The following is a 21545-nucleotide window of genomic DNA, read 5'->3' on the forward strand; positions in this document are numbered from 1 at the left end:
TTACGACTTTTTTTTCCTTTTTATATCTCTGATCCCCAGTTCATAGTATTATATTTTGGAAAAGCTAGAAATGTTAAAATAGTGCTTCTGGGATAAAGCATCTGTCAGTATTTCCATTATAAAATGCAATTTTAAAGAGTTTAGAAGTCAGCTGTAAAAATTGATTCTTGGCTGATACATTGTATACAAAAATCTCTGCCCAGGATAATTTTCAGAAGAATTTTTGCAAGGGCATAAACTTGAGGTTATATGGCAGAACCAGCTTACATTGAACTCATTTTTTATGCTTCTATCAAAGTAGGGGAAAGATGACAGATTTTAAAATGATTCAAATAAAACAATATGAAAATTGTATTTCTATACTTGTACTCTTAGAAAATTACTGGTTTAAAAAATGTTACTCTACCATCAGAAGGGTCTCTGTTGGCTTAAATATCAAAAATAATAGCACCACCGAACCCAACATTGTCTCCAAATCTTAGGTGATTGCAGAACAACTCTTTTAAGAAAAGATTGTAGCAGCTCATTTTGAAAGCAGGATTTGGGGCTGCTCAGTGAGTGTGTAACCTTGAAGAGACTCTTTTGTCTCTTTTTGCCCTAGTTGTTGAAAAGTAGCTTTCTGTTTTGTGCCTGGCTTAGCTGTCTGCAAAGCAAGTAAGAAAGTGCTAATGGGAAAGCAAAGACATGTTTCTTGCATGATTGGAGACTTAGCCAGTGAAGCTAGAGAGCTTCTTTTTCATGTAACTTTCTTCCCAAATACCTGGGCAGGCCTTAGCTTGAAAAGATTAACTACAGAGAAGATAAGCTCCTTGCTTTTATATTATTGTGAGTATGTGCACACATATAGTTCTACTGCATTTTACAGCTTGTGGCCAGGCTTCTTTCTTATTCTTTTCTACTTTTTCTTCACAATTCAATCTCATAAGCAGATTGCCTCCAGGGTATAATTTTATATGTGGTAGCCAGACTAGCCTCAGGGTTGACAATAGCTTCCCCTGTTGTGTCACTTGTGAACTATGGAAGTGCAGTTCATAGGCAGAGAGCTCACAGGGAACATTTGAGGTCTTCTTGGTTTTGAAATGAAACACAACTTTATGTGAAATGTGAATTGGAAATGATACTGGGTTATATACAGTTGCCCAGAAATATAGTTTCTATGGTAGAGAAGGAACCACATCATTAAAGACATGCTTCTTCCCCTCACCAAATCTTATTCTCATAGGTGATCATGCTGTACCACGTGTGGGCCCAAACAAAGTAAAAGCAATAGCAACAGCAACAACAAAACACTCTCTAGTTTATAAAACTGAACAGCTTTCTTTCCTTAATAAAACAACTTCCATAGACAAATATATTCTTAAAATTAGGTCATTGTTTGTATTCTTAGACTCATCTTGTTCAGCTCCTAGGGGTGCCCTGCTGAGGTGAAGGAAAGCCTGGGGCATGTTGCTTTCTCTGGAGTCATCTTTGCTGAGAGGCCACTTTTCCATCTTTGCCTAGTCCAGTTTTAGGTGACTCATTCTAGGGAGAGACAGGTATTCATGTTGTCATGACCCACTAGAAGCTCAAGGCTGGAATCTTGGGTATGTAATAGTGGACATCTTGAAGGAAGAGAAGGCACTACTATGCCTTTGAGCAAATGTTTGAATTCACAGATCCTGAAAAGTGGATGTGTTTAATGTAGAGATGCTCTTTGGGAAAGAACAGATTATGTCACTTCTCAGAGGGATATTCTGTTACTATCATTATTTATTTTGTTCAAATTGCCCCAGCTCTGACCAGCGGAAGACCCCCCAAGTTGGCTCCAGTGTCGTTTTGACATGTCCTCATCATTCTTTGAACACTTATTTATTTTCTAGAGATGTTCCTCTTGAAACTTTCCCTGAGCTATCCCTCGAATCAGCCGTTTTTATAAGATACCCTGATTGCATTTAATGGAGAAACCCAGACTCTCCCAAACCCTCTTAATGAACAGGACTAGGAAATAACATGTATGTGTATATCTTACTGACTGACTGTCTAGAAAACTTTGTGTTCATACGGATATCTCCAATTCCAGTGCAGCATCACAGAGTTGGTTCTAGTTTCCTCCTTCCTGCATTTGTACCTCCCTCCTTTGAGAGAAACCTGGCTCTTACTGTTCACAACATTATATTTACTTTTTGCTCATTCCTGTTTGTGACCAATATACTAATGTTGCTGACCTTCTATTCCACTAGGTCACTTTCTTTGCTCAGGCTTCAATCTCTGTTGTGCTTCTGGCTCCTCACTCAGGCCCGAATTCCCCACCATTGTACCATATGATTTTTGAGTGTGTGTTCTGTGGAAGTTGGGAGTTCTAGCTTTTCTACGTGGAATCTTATAGCCAATTGATTAGTGGCACCTGGCATACACAAACTCTAGCTCTACTTGTGTTTAGAATGCTATAACATTTCTATTTTGATTTCTTTCTTGATGACTGTCTCTCTCTTTTTAGCATCAGGTCGAGAAAAGAAACAAATTGTGTGTGTGCATGTCTGGTATTATAATTTTAGCCATTCTGGTGGGTGTATAGTAGTATCTCCTTGTTCTTGTTGTTCGTTATATTTGTTTTTCATTTGCTTGATGACAAAATGATGCTGAACATTTTTGTGCTTATGGCCATATGTTCTTCTCTGAAGTGTCTGTGTTAAATCTTTCATCAGACATTTTTTAGTTGATTTGTCTTCTTATTAATGAATTATATGAGTTCTTTATATAATGTGGATAAAAGTCCTTTACCACACATTTTTTTTTCCACACAAGTTTTCTTAAGGGTGCTTTTTGAAGAGCAGAAGTTTTCAATTTTGATGAAATCCAATTTTTCAAATATTTCTTTTATGATTTATACTTTTGGTTTCCTATCTAATATATCTTTGGCTATCCCAAAGTTACAAAGATATCTCCTTTTTTAAAAAAAATTGTAGTTAGAACACTTAACTAAGATCTGCCCTCTTGCCAAACTTTTAAGTGCATATTATTACATATGAGTGTGATGCTGTGCAGCAGATCTCTAGAACTTACTTATTTAACATAACTGAAACTTTATACTCACTGACCAGCTATTTCTCCTTCCCTCAGCCCCTGGCAACCACCATTCTACTCTGTTTCTGTAAGTTTTGTCTTCTTTTTTTTTTTCATATAGAAGGTTTATAGTTTATAGTTTCAGTGTTTATAGTTTCAGTGTTCACATTTAGGTCTATGGTCCATTTCAAGTTAATTTTTATATATAATTTGAAGTGAGGGTTAGATGGATGGATATGGATGGATATCTAGTTGTTTTAGCACATTTGTTGAAATCCTTTCCTAGTGAATTACCATCTTTTTTGGAAATAAATTTACTATATAAATGTGATTTTATTTCCAGACTCTATATTCTGTTCAATTGATCTAAATTACTTGATTACTGAAGTTTTTTAATATCTGGGGGTACTTGTTTTTCAAAATCATTTTGGCTATTCTAGCTCCTGTGTATATTCGTGGGAAATTTAGAATTGGCTTATCTGTTTCTATGAAAAAAGCCTATTGGGATTGCATTGAATGTGTAGATTAGTCTGGGACCAATTGGAATAGATTGAAACTGACCAATCCATGAACAAGGTATTTCTCTCCATTTATTTAGGTCTTCTTTAATTTCTCTTGACATTGTTTAATAGTTATCAGTGTATAAATTTTGCATGTATTTTTTTACATTGCTTCCTAAGTTGCTATTATTCCTTTAATTTTATTTTCTAGTTGTTCATAGTTAGTAGAATTGATTTTAATATATTTATAATGTCCTATAACCTAATTATTATTAATAGTAGCTTCTTTAATTAATTAGTAGCTTCTTTAAAGATTCCATAGAATTTTCTACATATATATCATGCTATCTGCGAATAAAGGCTGTTTTACTTTTTTTTATTCCAATTGATATGCCCTTTAGTTTTTTCTTGCTTTACCAGAAACCTTCACTATGATGTCAAACAGAAGTAGTGAGAATGGACTTTATTGCTTTGTTCTTGGTCTTATGGGGGAAGCATTCTGTCTTTCGCCATTAATTATGCTGTTAGCTTTAGGTTTTTTCATAGATGCCCTTTATCAAGCTGAAGAAATATCCTTATAATCTTAGTGAAATTTTCATCATGAATGGAAGTTGAATTATATCAAATGCTTTTTGTGTGTCTATTGAGATGATTGTGTGGATTTTTTTCCTTTTTCTATTAATATGTTGAATTACATGGATTGATTTTAAAATGTTAAATTAACCTTTCATTCCTAGGTTTGCTTTGCTAATAACTTGACAAATCTAACATGTATGCTCATGGGGATATTAGCTTATAATGTCTTTGGGTTTTATATTAGGATAATACTGATCTTATAAAGTGAGTTGGGAAATGTTTTCTCCTCTATATTTTGAGAGTGTTTGATAGAATTGGTATTGTTTCTTTCTTAAGTGTCTGATAAAATTTACTAGCAAAGCCATCTGAGTTTGGAATATTCTTTTCTAGAGGGATTTTAAAATTATAGTTTAAATTTTTTTATTGGTATAGGATAGGGTGGTTTTAAATATGACCCTAAATATTTTTTTTTGACACTTCTCTTATTGATAACAGATATTGAAGGCTGTTCAAGTTTTCTGTTTCTTCTTGTGTGTGTTTTGGTAATGTGTTTCATTCAGGTGATTTGTTCATTTTATCTAATTTGTAGACTATATTGACGTAAAGCTGTTAAAATATTCCTTTACTATCCTTTTAAAGTCTGTAGAATTTCTAATTATGGCTATCTTTAATTTCTGATATTAGTAATGTATAACTTTTCTTTTTTCTTTATCAGTCTAGTGGAAGGTTTGTCAGTTTTATGAGTCTTTTTGCATAATGACTTTTGGTTGCATTCATTTTCTCTATTTTTTTGCTCTTATTTTTTATTTCATTGATTTTTCTTTCTTAAATTTATTATATCTTTCCTTCTACTTATTTTGAATTAAATTATCTTCCTCTACCCCCTCACCTCCAGACTGCTTACGGTGGAAGCTTAGTTAATTGATTTTAGCCTCTTTTTTCCATCATAAGCACTTAGAGCTATATGGTTTCCTCTAGACACTGCTCTAGATGCATTTCACAAATTTTGATATGTTTTATTTTCATTATCATTCAGTTCAAAGTATGTAAAAATTTTCTTTGTGATTTCTTCTTTGCCCCATTCATTATTTTCAAGTGTGTACTTGAATTTCTAAGTATTTATGAGCTTTTCTAGCTCTCCTACTATTATTCATTTCTGATCTAATTGTGTTTTGGTCAGAGGGCATACTCTTTAAGAGATCAAACTTTTGAAACCTGAGATCCATTTGGTTCAGCATATGGTCTGTCTTGGTAAATGTTCTATGTACATTTGAAAAGAATTTGTATTCTGTTCAGTGTCATGCCATCTAAATGTTACTTAGGTTAAAGTGGCTGCATGTGTTGTTTAGGTCTTCTGAGTCCTTATTGTTTTTTTTTTCTAGTTTGATTATGAAAATATCTATGATTGGGGATTTGTTTTTTTTTTTTATTTTTTAATGCAACAGACTGGCTTAATATGGGGATTTGTTTATGTCTCCTTTTTCTTTTGTCAGTTTTTGCTTTATACAGTTTGAAGCTTTTTTATTAGGTCCATATACATTTATAATTATTATATCTTATAATGCATTGACTTTTACCAATATGAAATTGTTCTTCTTTCTCCCTGGTAATGCCTCTTTTCTTGAATTCACTTTGTCTAATTCCCAGCTTTATGGGATTTTTTTTTTTTTAAGACAGGGTCTCACTCTGTTGCCCAGACGATAGTACAGTGGCATCATCATAGCTCACTGCAACCTCAAACTCCTGGCCTCAAAGTGATCCTTCCACCTTGGCTTCCCAGAGTGCTAGGATTACAGGTGTGAGCCATTCTGCTGGCTGAGAATGTTTGTAAAGATGGGTAATAATGGAGAACATTTGTATGCTGGTATGAGAAAGGTTTATCTTGGGGGGCAATAAAATAAGGGGAAGAAGGTATTAACCAAGAAGCAAAGCTCCTAAGGCAAGAATTAATATTCAAAGCACATGTGTTGGGATTGGTCTTTTGTGAAGGAAGTGGATTACTTCATCTGTGGTTTCAGGGAGAAGAAAGAAAAGATGGTTGCAGATATAAGTAGATTTTTAGAGTTGGTTATACGTGAAGTATATTTATATTATAAAATCTAACAATATACACAGTTTACAGTGAGCCAGAAACTGCTGATCAAAGAAAAGTGGTAGTTCAAGTGTTAGCTGAGTTTTCAGATAATTGTGGTTAATCTCTTAACAGTAAACTGACTATATGGAATATCCTCAGGTTCTGAAATTATGGCCCTATCTCTGTTGTCCTGAAAGCTTTTTATTGTATAGTGTCTGGTTTTCTGAAATTGTCTGCAAATTGATCTCATTTTTCAGTGATGTCCAGGAAATTGAAGTATGTGTCTAAGTTGTGAAATCTGAGGTCAGTGACTACAGCTAAGTTTCATAAAACTTTTTAAATACAAATGATCTTTATTTTATTTGACAAGTTATTTAAACTTTTTAGGTTATTTTCTTTCCTGAATGATGTTACATCCCTGCTTTGATTCTGTATCCAAAAATTGTTGTGATTCTAAAAGAGGAATAATCTTTGATTCAGGCAAGCAGATGGAAATTATATTAGTAGACTTCTATGTATTATTCTAGGAAGGTATTTTGTGAATAAAAATCCAGAGAATTATCTTTAAAAAGGACCTTACTTTGAGCATTTCTGAGGAAATTTCAAATTTGTTCCTCACTAGCAATGAAAAATTGGCCACATTCCTCAGATACAGGGGAGTATCAGTGTAGTCTACCTCCTTGTGGGGATTGATGTAGGAATGGGCATGTGACCCATGGGACATAAACCCCAGCAGACGTGATCCTGGGACTTTTCTATAGAGTGCCTCAGCAAGAACTTTTCTCTTTGATTTTATTGGAATCTTTAAGAGGATGGGATGGGACGTAATTCTGGAGCTACTGGCACTCTTCCTCCTTCTCTGTGTGGAGAGAGGCTACTCTGGGAATGTAGCTAACATTGAGGAAAGCTGGGCTGAGACATGCAGACATACACATGTGCACACATACTATCCTACAAATATCATCTGAGCCCCTCAGTTTGATCAGATTGGCTCAATCACATAAGCTAATAAATTACTTAAAGACAGCCAATTTTAAGTTGGTTTTTTTGTCTCTTATAGCTAAAACAGGTAGTATTAATACATTGATTATGTTTTAGAAACTTACAAACAATAAAGAATAAGATTCAAAGAAAAGCAACCACCCATGTACAAGGTGTATATACATGTATATATTCTTACATTAAATCTCAATAATTATCTATTCCTCCTATGAACTCTATTCAAGTAGAAATTCAGTTCTTCTACCTGTTAGAAATTCTCTCCTAAGGCTTAATTTTCTGATTTTCCTAGATTTGCTTCTTTCCTGACTTTTTTTGTCTGTTCCTGAGCTTTAGAACTTGGTGTAATATTCTGCCAAATTGCCTAATTCTCTTCCCTACCTTTCTGCTCATTTCTGATATCAAAAATATTTATCACCTTGCTACTGGGAGAAACTCTAGTTGGATCCTGTTGTGTTCTGTGAACCAGCTCTTGTCTAAGGGGAAGCATACCTGCTTCTTACTCTCTTTAGTGACTAGGTATGGAGGCTTGGTTGTACCAGAGTTAGGTTGTGTGGTTGGTTGCTTATGGTGGCCATGCAGAAGAGGAGAGAGGACACATGCTGCAGAGCACTTGTAGCTCTATTTCAAACCCTGTGATCTCTCAGGAGCCTGCTGCTTAGACCTCTGCACTATTGTCTTCCTGCAGTCCAAGCCACATCTGCGACTGTGGCATGTTCCTTCACAATGTGTGATTGTTTCTCCAAGAACCCTTTTTCTTATATAAAATAGTTAAAATTTAACCATTTTTAAAGGGAGTTACGTAGTTTTTGTTACTTTAGTCACAGAGAAATAGATAGATCTTGCTGTTCTAAGTTGTTAGAAACCTATTCTTGATCTTGAGCTGGTAGGATTTAAGCCAAGACAGAGTTTGCAGTGGCCTGTGAATGGTGTATAATGGAAGGAAATGGCAGGTAAGATGAAAATTATTTAAAAAGGTCAGTGGATGTTGATAAGATCAAGGTCTTTGAATGGTAAGCCAAAGAATAGAGAAGGAAAGAGGAATCCAAGGAAGATTTATTAAGAGGGTAATATAGTCATATTTTTTATTGTAATTTCTAGGGTGGTGTCACTTAAAATACCAGGATATTTGTGGAATATCAGGGTGCTCATAAGAAGATGAGTGAAGGATTTGGTGACTGATATGTTAAGCAGTAGGAAGGGTCAAATGTGATTTTAAGGTTTTTTTAGGGTTTAATGGCTTAGAAGAGAGTGGTAGTGGTGCTGGAAGAAAGAGAAGAACAGGAAAGGGAAATGCTTTGAGAGGAAGGACTAGGGTGGTTTTGATTTTTGAGTTTCAGGTGGCAGTGGCACATTAAGATGGAATTCTCTAGGAGATACTGCACAGGGCTTAGGTAACAAGAAAGACAACAATAAAGGGATTAGTTTTCCTTTTTCTTCTTACTACTTCTCCCCATTCTGACAGAAGCTGTACAAACTATTACTACTGCTGGTCCCTCAGTTGAGAATCACCACTGTAGGGATTATGTGAGTATAATGTGTCCTTCAGATGGTCTGGGTTAGAGTAAATGTGGATCACACTAGTGTAATGTAAAGGAAGATAGAGGCAGAACACCCAGACTTATGTCTGGACTCTACTACTTACTTGCTGTGTAACCTTGTTCAAACCACTTTTCCAATTCTCAGTTTTTTCAGTTATAAGATGGGGACAGTAAATACCTTACTACCTACTAACAAGTTGTTGTATAGTTCCAGTGAAGAAATGTATAATATATAACGTACTTTGTAACTTACAGAAAAACTCTGGCATCGCTGTGATTTAAAATGGACAATCATCTTCTGAATCATCTCTGCTGTTGCAGGTCCTTTTTCTAGGGTTGAAGGTAATTGAGATCATTCACAGTTTGGTACAGTGCTCTTCAAAGTGAGTTGCTTGGACAGAGCCACTTTGTAAGTAAGTGGGAATCTGTGGCCTTATGTTGGTCAACAGGGGGAAGAGACTCTTAGGAGTTGGAAGTTTAGACTGTTGAAAATTATAGCCTATATTGTATATTGCACATTGCTGTCATCTTGTGGTTGTGTGTATTGAGGGGAGAGAAATTGGGGAAATCCTTTATTGCATTAATTGAAAAAATATTATCATTTTGACTGCATAGCATTTTTCAATATTCATTTATTCAACACATACGTATTAAGCACCTTCTGTGTTAGGTGCTATGTTAAGTGCTGGGTATGTATCAGTGAACAAGTGGGAAAAATTCCCTCCCTTCATGGAGCTTACATTCCACTGGGAAAGACATATACTGTTAAAAAAAATGCTATATGTAGCATGCTCAATAGTGATACATGCTGAAGAAGAAAAAAGATAAGAGAAATATGAAATTGGGGCTGAAGGTTGAGATTTTAAATAGAGTGGTCAAAGAAGGCCTCATTGAAAAGGTGACCATAGGCTCTGAAAGAAGTGAAGGTGCTATCCTTGTAGAGATCTTGGGAAGCAGTAATGCGTGCCTTGTGTGCTTAAGGAATAGCAAAGAGGCTGAGCCCGAGAATTGTCAGAGATGAGGTCAGAGGGATTGGGGTGGGAGTACAGATCAGGTAGGGCCTGTGCATCATAGTTAGATTTGGATTCTTCCTCTGATTGAGATGGAAAGGCTTAGAGGGATGACAGCGGAGAATTGATGTGATACCACTTATGTTTAATAGGCTCACTCTAACTACTGTGTTGGGAACAACCTGAAAAGGAACGAGAGTAGAACCCTTAGAGGCTACTGCCTGTGTCCAGGGATGAGCTGATGGAGACTGAACCAGGGTGGTGGCAATGAAGGTAGAGCTGACAGGATTAGCTGATGAAAGGCATGTGGGTGTGTGTGTGTTTGAGGGGGTTGAGGTGGGGTGGGGAAGGGATCAAACAATTGATCAATAAGGATAACGCAGAGTTTTTGGCCTGAGTAAGAAGAATGGAGGTGGTTTGTTCTGTTTCCGTTAACTAGATAGAAGGTAATTTTGGATGAACGACCTTAGGCAAACAAAGTTCTCAATAACACATATGCCTTTGAGAATGTCTGTAAATATTGTAAATATGTCTTTAAAATGATAGTGTCCATGGTCATATTTTATAATGAAGGAAGCTTATTGGCAAGTCTTGTCAAGAGCTCCCTGTAGAAATATCAATTGATTTTCTTGGCTTCAAGGTATTTCCTGAATAGTGTATTGTACTTTGTCCCAAATGTGCCATTAAGGGATTTGAAAGTTTGTTAAAACATGTGTGGCAAGTGAGTGCTGTTACTTAAGCCCAGCCAGAAAAGCCAAGAAACAAAAACCAGCTCATAAGCTGGACTTCCTGACATGCAGTAGCTCCGAATCTGAGGCTCAGGTAGTGGGGTAGGTAGGGCATTCTCTCCTGTGCACAGATGCTGTCAGCAGATGCAGTTCTCAATAGCCCTTTCAGCAGGAAGTGCCTTTGGACAGGAGTATATATGAATCTTTTGGAAAAGCTCCATTATACTAAGGGGAAGGTTATAGAGTTTATTTGCTGAAACAGAATTTTCCACTGCTAATGTAGACTTACTCTTTTAAAAATATTTAAAATAGCACTCTTCAAAGATGGTCTTTGTGTTCAAGAAATGGTTTTTCTGTATCAGTAAACAGGGAAACTCTGAAATGTCACATGCTTGAGTTTGGGTAAGCCAGCATAATGGAAATGTTATCTGTCATTTTTATTTAGAATTCCATTTGAATTTTTTGGTTACAGGGACTTTTTCTATTCGCTTCCCAGTTTTGAAATACGGTATGTTCATTTTAAAAGGAAGGAAAGAAAGACCTAATGCACATCAAACTGTTTTGAAGGCACCAGTTCCTCTTCTTGATTATCAGTTTGAATTGCTATTTGCAGTTGATCTAATCTACTATACAGTGTAGACAGTTTTGCTTGCTTTCTGAGTGACAGATTGCTACTTCATAACTCTGGAAGGATCAGGAAATGTCCCTGTAAAGTGTTTCCAGATCTAGGCTTTCTCTTCTTTATGTAGGTGTTTGTGACTTTTCATGCTAAAACTCTTCTTTTTAAATCATGGAACAGTTAACTTTATGGTTACATTTGAGTTTATATTGAAAACTGGAGTTCTAATTTAGATATGAAGGCCTAGAATTATTTTAGAAAAATGCATTTATTTCAATGTCTTCTGATTTTATTTATTTGCATTTATTTATATTTGCTTTTTATGGTGATAAGTTCCAATTTTGACAAAATAACTTGCCTATTTTCTGGCTTCCAGATATATTGCAGCTAATGTAGGACACATTGCATTATCATGTAGTATCATGTGGACATGCATTTAAATTAGGTGATGCTTTCTACTTGGTGGTTATTTTATTCATTTCTTTTTTTTTGAAAGTGCTTATATTACAGCTGATTCAAGTCTTTCTCATTCTCTTCAGAAGAAAAGAGAAGGGAACCAAAATTTATTGAGCATATTTTATGTGCCAAGCATTGTGGGAGCCTCTGAGAAATATAAGAATAAATGTGACATGGTTTGCTGTCTGGTGGAAGAGAGAAATATGCAAACAGATAAATGGAATGTAGCCTGAACAAGGAACCTAATAGTGAAAGAATGGCTAAGGGCTAGCAGTGGTACAGAAGAAGACAACCTAACATTTCTGCAGAGAGGGAGGTTAGCAGAGAAGCACACAGAAGAACTGTATCTTGAACTTTGATTGAGTATTTTCCAGGCAAGCAAAAGGTACAGAGGCAATGCTTGTCAGTGGTGGGAACTGTATATGTGAAGTTCACTCTGAATCTATGTCTTCAACTCCAATGGGGGATTTCCTCCAGAGTATCCAAGACTAAGATCACTGGATTTAGAGCCCTACACTTGTGTCCATGTCACAACTCTGCCATTTAGTAGCTGTGGGATTGTGACATGTCTGAACCTGTTTCCTCCTCTGTGAGATGGAGATAATTATTCTCCTGTGCATCACCCAGGGTCATTGTGTGCATGAAATCAATTAATGTATGTAAAAGCACAGGGAAGATTGTGTAATATGAATGTGAAGAGTCATAATGTAATAAAAACCTTAGGGTATGATTTACATAGTCATAATTGTATTTACATTGTTTCTACTTCGCTACCTCTTATTGTTTGTTGAATTCTCTTTGAGTCTTTTTTGAGGACTCTATCCCCAGCTTCTCTTTTCAATAGAAGGCCCTGGGACAATTTTGCTTAACTGCCAGCCCATTGCAGATAACTCTGTAGTCTGGATTTCTATCCTCCAATACACTCTTCTAGTCTCCAGACCTTAATTTCCAGCTGCCCCCTGGATGTTCCTCACCATCCATCAAACAAAAATGTTTGATTTCCTGGGTCTCAAGACTACATTACCCGCCCCCCCCCCCCAACTGCTCCTAATTTCCTGTTTCTGTTATCTGAGTTCAGGGCCTTTGACTCTTCATTCTCCTCCCCTTATTTCAGTTCATTCTATAGGATTCAAAGGCTCCCTGTTAAGTTTATTGTTACTGTCAAAGCATTTGCTTATTAAGCTCCTACTGTGTTCTAGGCACCTATGTGAAGAGTTTTTCATATATTATCTCAGTTCCCACAATAATCTTAAAGTTATTATCCTCATTTTAAAGATAATAAAACTAAGATTCAAAGAGATTAAATAATTGTTCCAAGGTAGTGTAGCTGGTAAGTGGCAGAGCCACTATTCAAAGCCAGTTGTGCTGACTGGAGAATTTGTGCTCTTAGCCATTTCACCCTGCTTTACAGTAAATTCCTGACTCATTAAATTGGCATTGAGGGCTGTTCACCTCTGCTTATTCATCCTCCTTTCTCACTCTTATTGTGCATTTTCATGATTACTTGCCATTCCTAAAAGTCAATTTGCATTTTCATACATGTTTGCTTTTGCATATATGTTTTTTTCTCAGCTTAGACTTCTTTTTTTCATGTGTTCAAATCCCGAGGGAGGCCCGGTAGTGTAGTGGAATAAGCCAGGGCTGGGGAGTTGAGTGGATCTGTTTTCTACTTTACTTCATAGTCCTGATCTGTTCTACAAAGGGCTGGACCAGATACTGGCAACATTTTGCTGCACATTCCTGCTAGCATTTGGTATTATGAGGATTTTTAGTTTTTGCCCATCTGTGGGTTTGTAGTGATACTGCATTGTGGTTTTAATTTGCATTTCTCTGATTAATGAGGCAGAGCACCTTTCCATCTTTATTGACTATTTGTCATTTCTATTTTGTGAAGTACCTTTTAGCCCTTTTCACATTTTTCTATTGGATTATCAGTCTTTTATTGATCCATAGGAGTTATTTGTATATTCTGGATATGAGCACTTCTGTGGCTTATCTTTTAAAATTTCTTATATGGTATCTTAGGATAAAATGAAGATTTTAATAGAGTTGAATTTATCAATTTCTTTTATTGCAGTGTTTTTTGTGTATGTTTAAAACATATTTTCTGACACATTATCTTATATATCATTTTCTAAAATTCTGCCGGCTTTTTAGATTAGCATCGTCCTTAGCTATTTTCCACTCATAGTATTGTATAGTGTCTCTGACCCAGCAAATGTTCTTATCTTTGAAGTACAACTCTACAAGGCATTTTGCTATTTCTCTGCCAACACAGGGCTTGCTTGTGTTTCCCTTAAAGCACAGAAGTCATGCTATACCCCTCTTCCTTTTCCAAAGGGTTTCTCTTTGTCCCTTGCATCTCTGAACTCAAGATTCTGGGCTTAGGCCTCCACTATGTTCCTCTCAGTGGTGAGCTTCTTATAGCTGCCCCCTAGTATCATTTATCCCTTTTGGTCTTTCTGGGTCCCTGGGCCCAGCCCTGCCCTGCCCCTGGCCTGCTGCAGAGGCCAGGCTGCCATTCTCTGTCTTTCATAAGAATTGCTGCCTCATGGAGAAAGGGGATCACCTTTTCCTCTCAGCACACTGCCACTCCACTCTGTCACCCAATTTACCTTCCAAAAGAAAGCAGTAGGTAGATTACAGATCTGCCCTTGGTAAAACTAACTATAGGGTGTATCTGACAGAAGTTTCTATATGTGAGTTTGTGTGTTTAGTGGAGGGAGTCAAGAAAATTAAAATTAATAAGTTTTATAGTGTGCTATTTCTTGAGCATTTTTAGTAGCTACAGCTGACACTTTTATTTCATCCTATTTCATACTCCCTAATTTTTATGTCTATATTTTCACTGTTTATTTTTATCATCATGGTTTATGTGATACCCATCCTATCCTGTTCATGGAAAAAACTGAGAGTGAAGAAATTCTGTATGACCCAGTTATTTGACTCCCTGACTAATCTGTTTCTGTCCTGTCCTCCAGAGACTAGACTATATCTCCAAGGCAGCATGCTCTTGGAATATATAAGTGCAGTCAGCTGCCTCACCTGTTCAGGTCTGTGGAGGAACCAGAGGAATTATTTAAAGTCCTCAGTTTACCAGGTCAGTGATATATCCATTTCCTTAGGATCCCCTCTTTCACTCTGAGCCCAGAGTTCTCCAAAATATTGATCAAGCTGTACTGGTATCTTTTAGCACCAGGCCCTTTACTCTCCTTACTTGTACTTTCTTATAGAGTATTTTCTACCTTTTTGTAGACATGTAGGTTGTTTTTTGCAGAGAAAGGATTTACAGCTCTCATCTGATTCTCAGAGGGATATTCTAGCTTTCAAAGTTGAAACCACTGAATTAGACTTTTCAACTTTTTCAAAGTGAACTCCACAGAAGAAATCTTACTTTACAGATTCCAAGGAAAATTGGACTACTAGTTTCTAACTGACATACTCTTGTGCCTGAAAACTTTTCTGAAAGCTCTCTTGCATCCTGATAGTCTTTTATATTCATGTTTTCATTCTTCTACCCATTTACCCATCTATTTATTCATCAAATATTGAACAGCTAGATTGATTATGCAAGTTGCTGTAGAATATACAAAGATGTATAAAATACAATTGGTGAGCAGATAGTCTTAACAATGAGATAGATCATATACATAGATACAATTCATGTAGTAAAGAAAAAGTGATCTGAAGGATGCAAACACTCAACGATAAATAAGAAAAAATAGTAAAACAAATAAAATATAAATAAAATTTTTAAAAAAGTGAGAAGAGGTACAGATAAACTGCTTTGGGACTTTAAAAATGAGAGAGAATTATTCTTGCCTGGGACAGGTTGGGGAACAGGGAGGAGTTGGGAAGATTATGTGGTATATTCTAGATTATAGAAAATCCAAGCCAGTTGGAGCAGGTCTTGAGAGATGGATAGATTTTAGATATGTGAAGATACTAGTTGCAGCATGCCATCTCTGATCCTTTATTCAAAAGAGACTTGAGTACTATTGTCTGTCAAGCCTAGCCATGGGCACTTCATGGAGTTTACAGTTTATCAGGGAAGATAAACTCTGAACAAGTCATTTCCTAATTACTTGCAGTGAATAAAATAGATAACCTCTGTGCTCATGAAACCTGTATTCTAGTTGGGGAGACAGAAAGTAAATAAATAGATAATGTATTTTCAGATAGTGATAAGTGCAGTGATGGAAATAAACTGGGATAAGGGAATAGAGAAATGACAGCAAGGTGGGGTTATTTCAGTTAGTGTGGCCAGGGAAGCCTCTCTAGGGGCAGATATTGAACAGAGACCTGAATAAGCCCAATGAGCAAGCCCTAGGAATAGCTGGACAGAGAGCTTTCCAGATAGAAGAATAGCAAGTTCAAAAGCCTCAAGATGGAAGGTTTTAGTATACTAGGAATAGCAAGGTCTCTAGGATTGGAGTGTAATTTGCAAAGGAAGAAGTTGTAGAAAATGAGGGTGGAAAATAGATTTGGCCAGATTTGACAAGGCTTTGTGGCATGGCAATAGAAGGAGCTTGGGAAGCTGTTGGGAGGATGACGTGGTCTGATTTGTGTTTTAAAAAGATCTCTCTAGCTGCCTGGCTCCAAAATGGAGATCAGGAAAACAGTTATTATAGTAGTTCAGCAAGGTGATAAAGGTCACTTGGATTTGTGTAGTTTTATCTATGTATATGACTTATCTGTAGTAGAAATGGCAAGAAGATACATTTAAAGGAAGGGCCAATGGGCTCTTCTGATGGATTGGATGTGGGAAGTGAGAGGGAAAGAGTCAAGAGTGATGCCATGGTTTAAAACTGGAGCAACTTGATGAAAGGTGGTGCTATCTGCTGAGAGAGGCAACACTGGGAAAGGCACAGATTCTCATGAGGATAAAGGGTTCTCTTGTTTAAGGTACCAAGCTGATATCTAAATCAAGATGTCAAGTAGGCAGGTGAGGCCAGGAACAGTGGCTCATGCCTGTAATCCCAGTGCTTTGGGAGGTCAAGGTGGGAGAATCACTTGAGGCCAGGAGTTTGAGATCAGCATGAGCAACATAGGGAGATCTCATTTCTACAGAAAATAAAAAGAAATTAGCCATGTATGGTGGTGTGCACCTGTACCCTAGATACTTGGGAGGCTGAGTCTGGAGGATCATTTGAGCCCAGGGGTTGGAGGTATAGTAAACTGTGATTATACCATTGCACTGCAGCCTGGGTGACACAGTGAGACCTCATCTCTAAACAAAAAAGTAAATAAATAAATAAAAGTAGGCAATTGTATATAAGTGTGAAATTAAGGGGAAAGATTGACCTAGGCATTTAAATTGGGGAGTTAATGGCATATAGAGAGATATCTAAAGCCATGAGACCAGATGGAATCATCTGCAGAGTGGGTGTAAATGGATTTATCATTTTATCCTTAAATACTTTACTTATACTCAAGAGTTAGAGATTTTTAAAAACATAGTCATATTTAATGACACTCATTATCTAAATCATATCCACATTTCCTTGATTGTCTCTCTTCTCCTTTTTTTCTTTCTTTTCTTTTTTAAAAATGTAGTTGGTTACTTGGAATCAAATTGCCTTTGGTTGGTATGTGACAAGCATTTAAGTCTGTAGGTTCACCCTTCCTTTTTTTTTCTTAGAATATATCTGTTGGCAAAACTGGGATATTTGTCCCGTAGAATTTCCCACATTCTGAATTTTGTTGAGTGCAGCATTGTAGTGTTGTTTAAGATGTTTCTCTGTTCCCTTTATTTCCTCTATCAGATCAGATTCAGGTTCAATTTTGAGGGAAAAATACTTCATAGATGGTAATGTGTACTTCCTGTTACAGTGAATCAAGAAGCACTTTGGTTCTCTTTTTATGATATTCATGTTGATCATTGTGTTCAAGTATTGCCACTCTGGTCCATCCATTGTAAAACTCCTTCCCCATTAGCTTATGATTTATTGGTTTTAGCAACCATTGATGTACATTTCCTGAATCCATTACTTCAGTAGAGATGGCAAAATGGTGATAACGAAAGTCTTTTTTCACCTTCTTAATTTAATTACATGAAAATCTTAGAGAAGCTTTTTCTCATCAACTATTTGGTTACCCTGAGGTATAGTTTATATAAGACAGGTAGGATAAATGCTCAGAATTCTCCAGGGTCAACCAGAGAGATCCCCATCATGATAATTACAGAGTCCTTTAGATAAGACCTGAGTAACCTTTGATAGCTTCCTTGTTTTCCCAGTATGACAAGGTGTTCCAGGTTTATCTTGTTCATTTCCTGATCAACTTGAATTAGCCATTTCTCAAAAGAGTCCCACATCATTACTCTTAACCAATATGTAATATGGAATGGATAGAGAGTGTATAGGTTTTGTGTTCTGTGATCCCATGATGATCTTTCCTCCCAGTACCCTTTGTTCTATTCTTGTATGTACTGGGATAATAAAATAGAATGGAAATGCTTTAAAAACACAACATGAAGTAAAGTTAATAAAATAATTAATAAATAGCTAATAAAATAATAACTCAGAAATAAATACATAATAGAAACTAAAGGCCTGGGCTCTTTACATAATATCTTTCCAGGAGACTACATTTTACCTGCTAGTCTAACTCTAGCATGTCAGTCATTTTCTATTACCACCTGCCCTCAATTCCCCTCTCTCTGAGATGAAGTATGTGTGGGGATGATATAGGAAAAAGCAATAGACCACAGATTACGTTGTAGCCAGCATGTTTTAGACATAGGGATACGCATGTGTACCTCCTCCCTGTGCTTGGGCTGCTCCCACAATGCCCAAGGTTGTGATAATTCTTTGAGGATAGTCAGGGGCAGATGTTCCTAAATATTGAATTGTCCAGGTTATATTTAAGGAAATTGAATGTTTGCTGATTTGAGTGATGTCAAATTCTTTTACCTCTATAACTCATCAGTGAATTTTCTGTCTTTTGAATGACTACTTTGGTTCAGGTATGAAACTAGGACTTATGTGACAAGGCAGAAGTGCAAAGAGGAACACTGGTTTCCTAATTGTACAGGTTGAGTATTCCTTACCTGAAAAAGACAGCGACCAGAAGTGTTTTAGATTTAGGATTTCTTAATATTTGCATTATACTGGTTGAGCATCCCAAATCCCAAAACCCCAAATCTGAAACGTTCCAATGAGCATTTCCTTTGAGTGTCGTGTTGGCACTCAAAAAGTTTCAGAGTTTGGAGCATTTTGGATGTTTGGATTAGGGATGGTCGACCTATTTAACAAGTTATTGCCCTAGCTGTAGCTTCACTCACATGTGCTCTTGCAGGAAGGGACCTGAGGAAATCTTTTTGGAGACTGCTGGCCTAGCCAGTTGAACTTTTTTTTTTTACTATCAAACAGAAAGAACTTTGCTTTTAAACTTCTTATGGAAATAATAAATGAACAAATGAATGCATCTGACAAGAGTCAAAACAGCAAAAATTCAAAGAAAATTTCATTAAATATATTCAGAGACTAGGTACTAAGTTTTTAAAAACTTTCATTAAAAGGCACAATTTTGCTCAGAAAAATTAACCATTGTTTACAAGTTTTTCTGTTACCATATTTTCATGAAGTCAGTTTTTTCAAAACTTTAGATATATATTCTTAGAGCCTATATTCTAATTGTTAATATCTTTGTAATATTTTACTCTAGTTTTCTGAGTGGATGTTATAATATTAATTTTCTGGGCATGGCGATGTTCATTGGAGCCTTACAGCATTAAAATGTTTTGGGAAAGATTTATTAACTTTTTCTGCCTTGTGTAAGATGAAGATCTTTTATAAGTAAGATCTTTATGTGATCTAATTAAAATATTAATGTAATTTGTTGAAGGTAGGTATCTATTTCGAAACCTTTAGGTTAAACTCTGAAAAATATTAGACCTGTCAAATATAGACACATGGAGAAACTGCTAGAGAAACTCACTCACTTGGTTCGGGTCTCTGCTCAAATGATGCTTCCTCTGGGAGACCTCCCTCAGCCACCCTTCTGGTAAACTGCCTCACTCTCTTTGTTGTTCTCTATTTTCTTAACCAGCTTCTTCATTCTCTCTTTATTTTTAATTGCACTTATCACTTGTAGCCTTTGTGTTCATTGCTGCATCATTGCCACTTAGAACAGTGCCTGGCACCATGAAAGATACTCCATAATAATTTGTTGATTGAATAAATTGTTCATTATTTGTCACCCCACTAGAATGTAGGTCTCACTGAAGTTGCCTGGCATGAGGTAGGCCTTCCAGTATTTGTCTGAAAGAATGAAAGGAATAAGTAGCAATGAAATTCAATTTTTATATTATATATACACATATATTAATATTTTAATTATTTGTTTAAATTATACATAGATTTCTCATCGAGAAATAGATTCTTAGAACAAGATGTGCTGTTCCAAGTAACATCTAGAACCTACAAAATCTGTTGGTGTCTTTTTTGCTAATGTGGATGGGCAGATTTACGTATAGGGTTGTAGTTTTTTTAAAATGACTCAACAATACCTACTGTATTTTAATATAATGCCCATAGATGTCAAAGAGTGTGGTCATGTGACAAATTCATAAAATGGGTTAGTATCTGGATTTTTCTCCTATTTGCATAATTCTTATTGCTAGTATAAATGTCCATCAGTCTGTGTGCTATAATATACTGATTTCATACCTCACAATGGAGAAATAAAGCTTCATATTTTTATGAGAACATTTTATAAACTCTTTTTCACTTAGCTTTTTTTTTTTTTTCCATTTCATCCTGTATTCTTGTGGTTTTATTTGGGAGCACAGTGACATACTTTGTTGAGTTCTTTTATCATTCCCTAACATCCTAATTGCTCAGGTATGATGAACCCTTATGAAGCAGCATGGTACTACTGGTATTCACAGCCTTTGGGAGGCAGGAGATGAAAATGAAGGTCAGAAAAATGAGAACTGGATATGACATTAATTTTGGGCATCTTGAAGAGCTGAGTGTTAGCCTGGCCTTGCTGGATTGATTATGTCCATTAGATAGTCTATGTATCTGGAAAACAAAGATCTTTTCTAAAACTACATGGTGTCAGCTTCTGAATGTGCAGTTTCTTCCTTAGAAAAGGAAATTCTGCCCTTTTTTTTTTCTCCCCCAATGATTTAGCAGAATTTTTCTATTTTCTTCAGGTAATTAAACCAGAGAGCAATGACAAAGAAACAGAAGCTGCCTATGAATCAGATCTCCCTGAGGAGCTCTGTGGACACCATCTCCCTCAGCAGTCCTTGAAAAGCTATAATGACAGTCCTGATGTCATTATAGAGGCTCAATTTGATGATAGTGACTTAGAAGATGGACATAGCAATACACAGAATTTGCTGGTTGATGGTGTTAAGAAGCTGTCAGTTGGCATTCACGAAAAAGGTGAGTACTGGACTACTGACATTTTGTTTTAGTAAACTGATTGTTTTAAGTATTGGAATTCTCTCTCTGCTACAGAATAAAGCACACAGTACAATTGGTATGTTCCGGTTCCAACCTGTTTCAGATTTTAGAAAAGGAGGATCTTTGACAAGCTTATAGCTGCTGGTTAGGAGAGAGGGGATGAAAGTGCTGCCAGTGGTTTGTGTGGGCAGTGGTTGCTGCTGCCACATTCCTAATAGGCTTTGAGTTGTGTTGACAGTTAGCCTTGAAATTTCCTGCAGTGAGCTCAATCACACCCTGTGGTTCCTATGAACAGAATTAAACTGGTCTTTAAGATCCTTATGAAAAAGCACTTAATTTTGCCCTTGGTTTTGCTTTAGTTCAGTACCTTTTAAAAATATATCCGTTATTGTTGGTGGGCATGGATCACTCTAAATCTTATAAGCAGATTACCTTTAGGAAGTTTTTTGATTCTAAGCCTTTAAGAAGGCCAGTCAGTCATATTTTCTCTGATTGAAATCTAAGCCATGGGTTCTCTGGGTGCAGAAAAAAATCAGTTATAAACACATGAGCAAGGAGTTGTGACCAAGGCCCCTACCTGA

The 21545-nt window shown here is 36.3% G+C and overlaps 1 protein-coding gene across 2 annotated transcripts in view; it reads left to right on the forward strand.

Annotated features, from left to right (window-relative positions):
- The window catches only part of DIS3L2 (DIS3 like 3'-5' exoribonuclease 2), a 328686-nt gene that overhangs the window by 92282 nt on the left and 214859 nt on the right, over positions 1-21545 (forward strand). For both annotated transcript variants that reach the window (XM_012791622.3, XM_012791623.2), the window contains exon 6: positions 20709-20943. In XM_012791622.3, the coding sequence (XP_012647076.2) occupies positions 20709-20943 (235 nt within the window). The remainder of the gene's footprint in view (positions 1-20708; positions 20944-21545) is intronic.

Source organism: Microcebus murinus, chromosome 8 (genome assembly GCF_040939455.1).
Source record: "Microcebus murinus isolate Inina chromosome 8, M.murinus_Inina_mat1.0, whole genome shotgun sequence".
In the NCBI taxonomy this organism is placed as follows: domain Eukaryota; kingdom Metazoa; phylum Chordata; class Mammalia; order Primates; family Cheirogaleidae; genus Microcebus; species Microcebus murinus.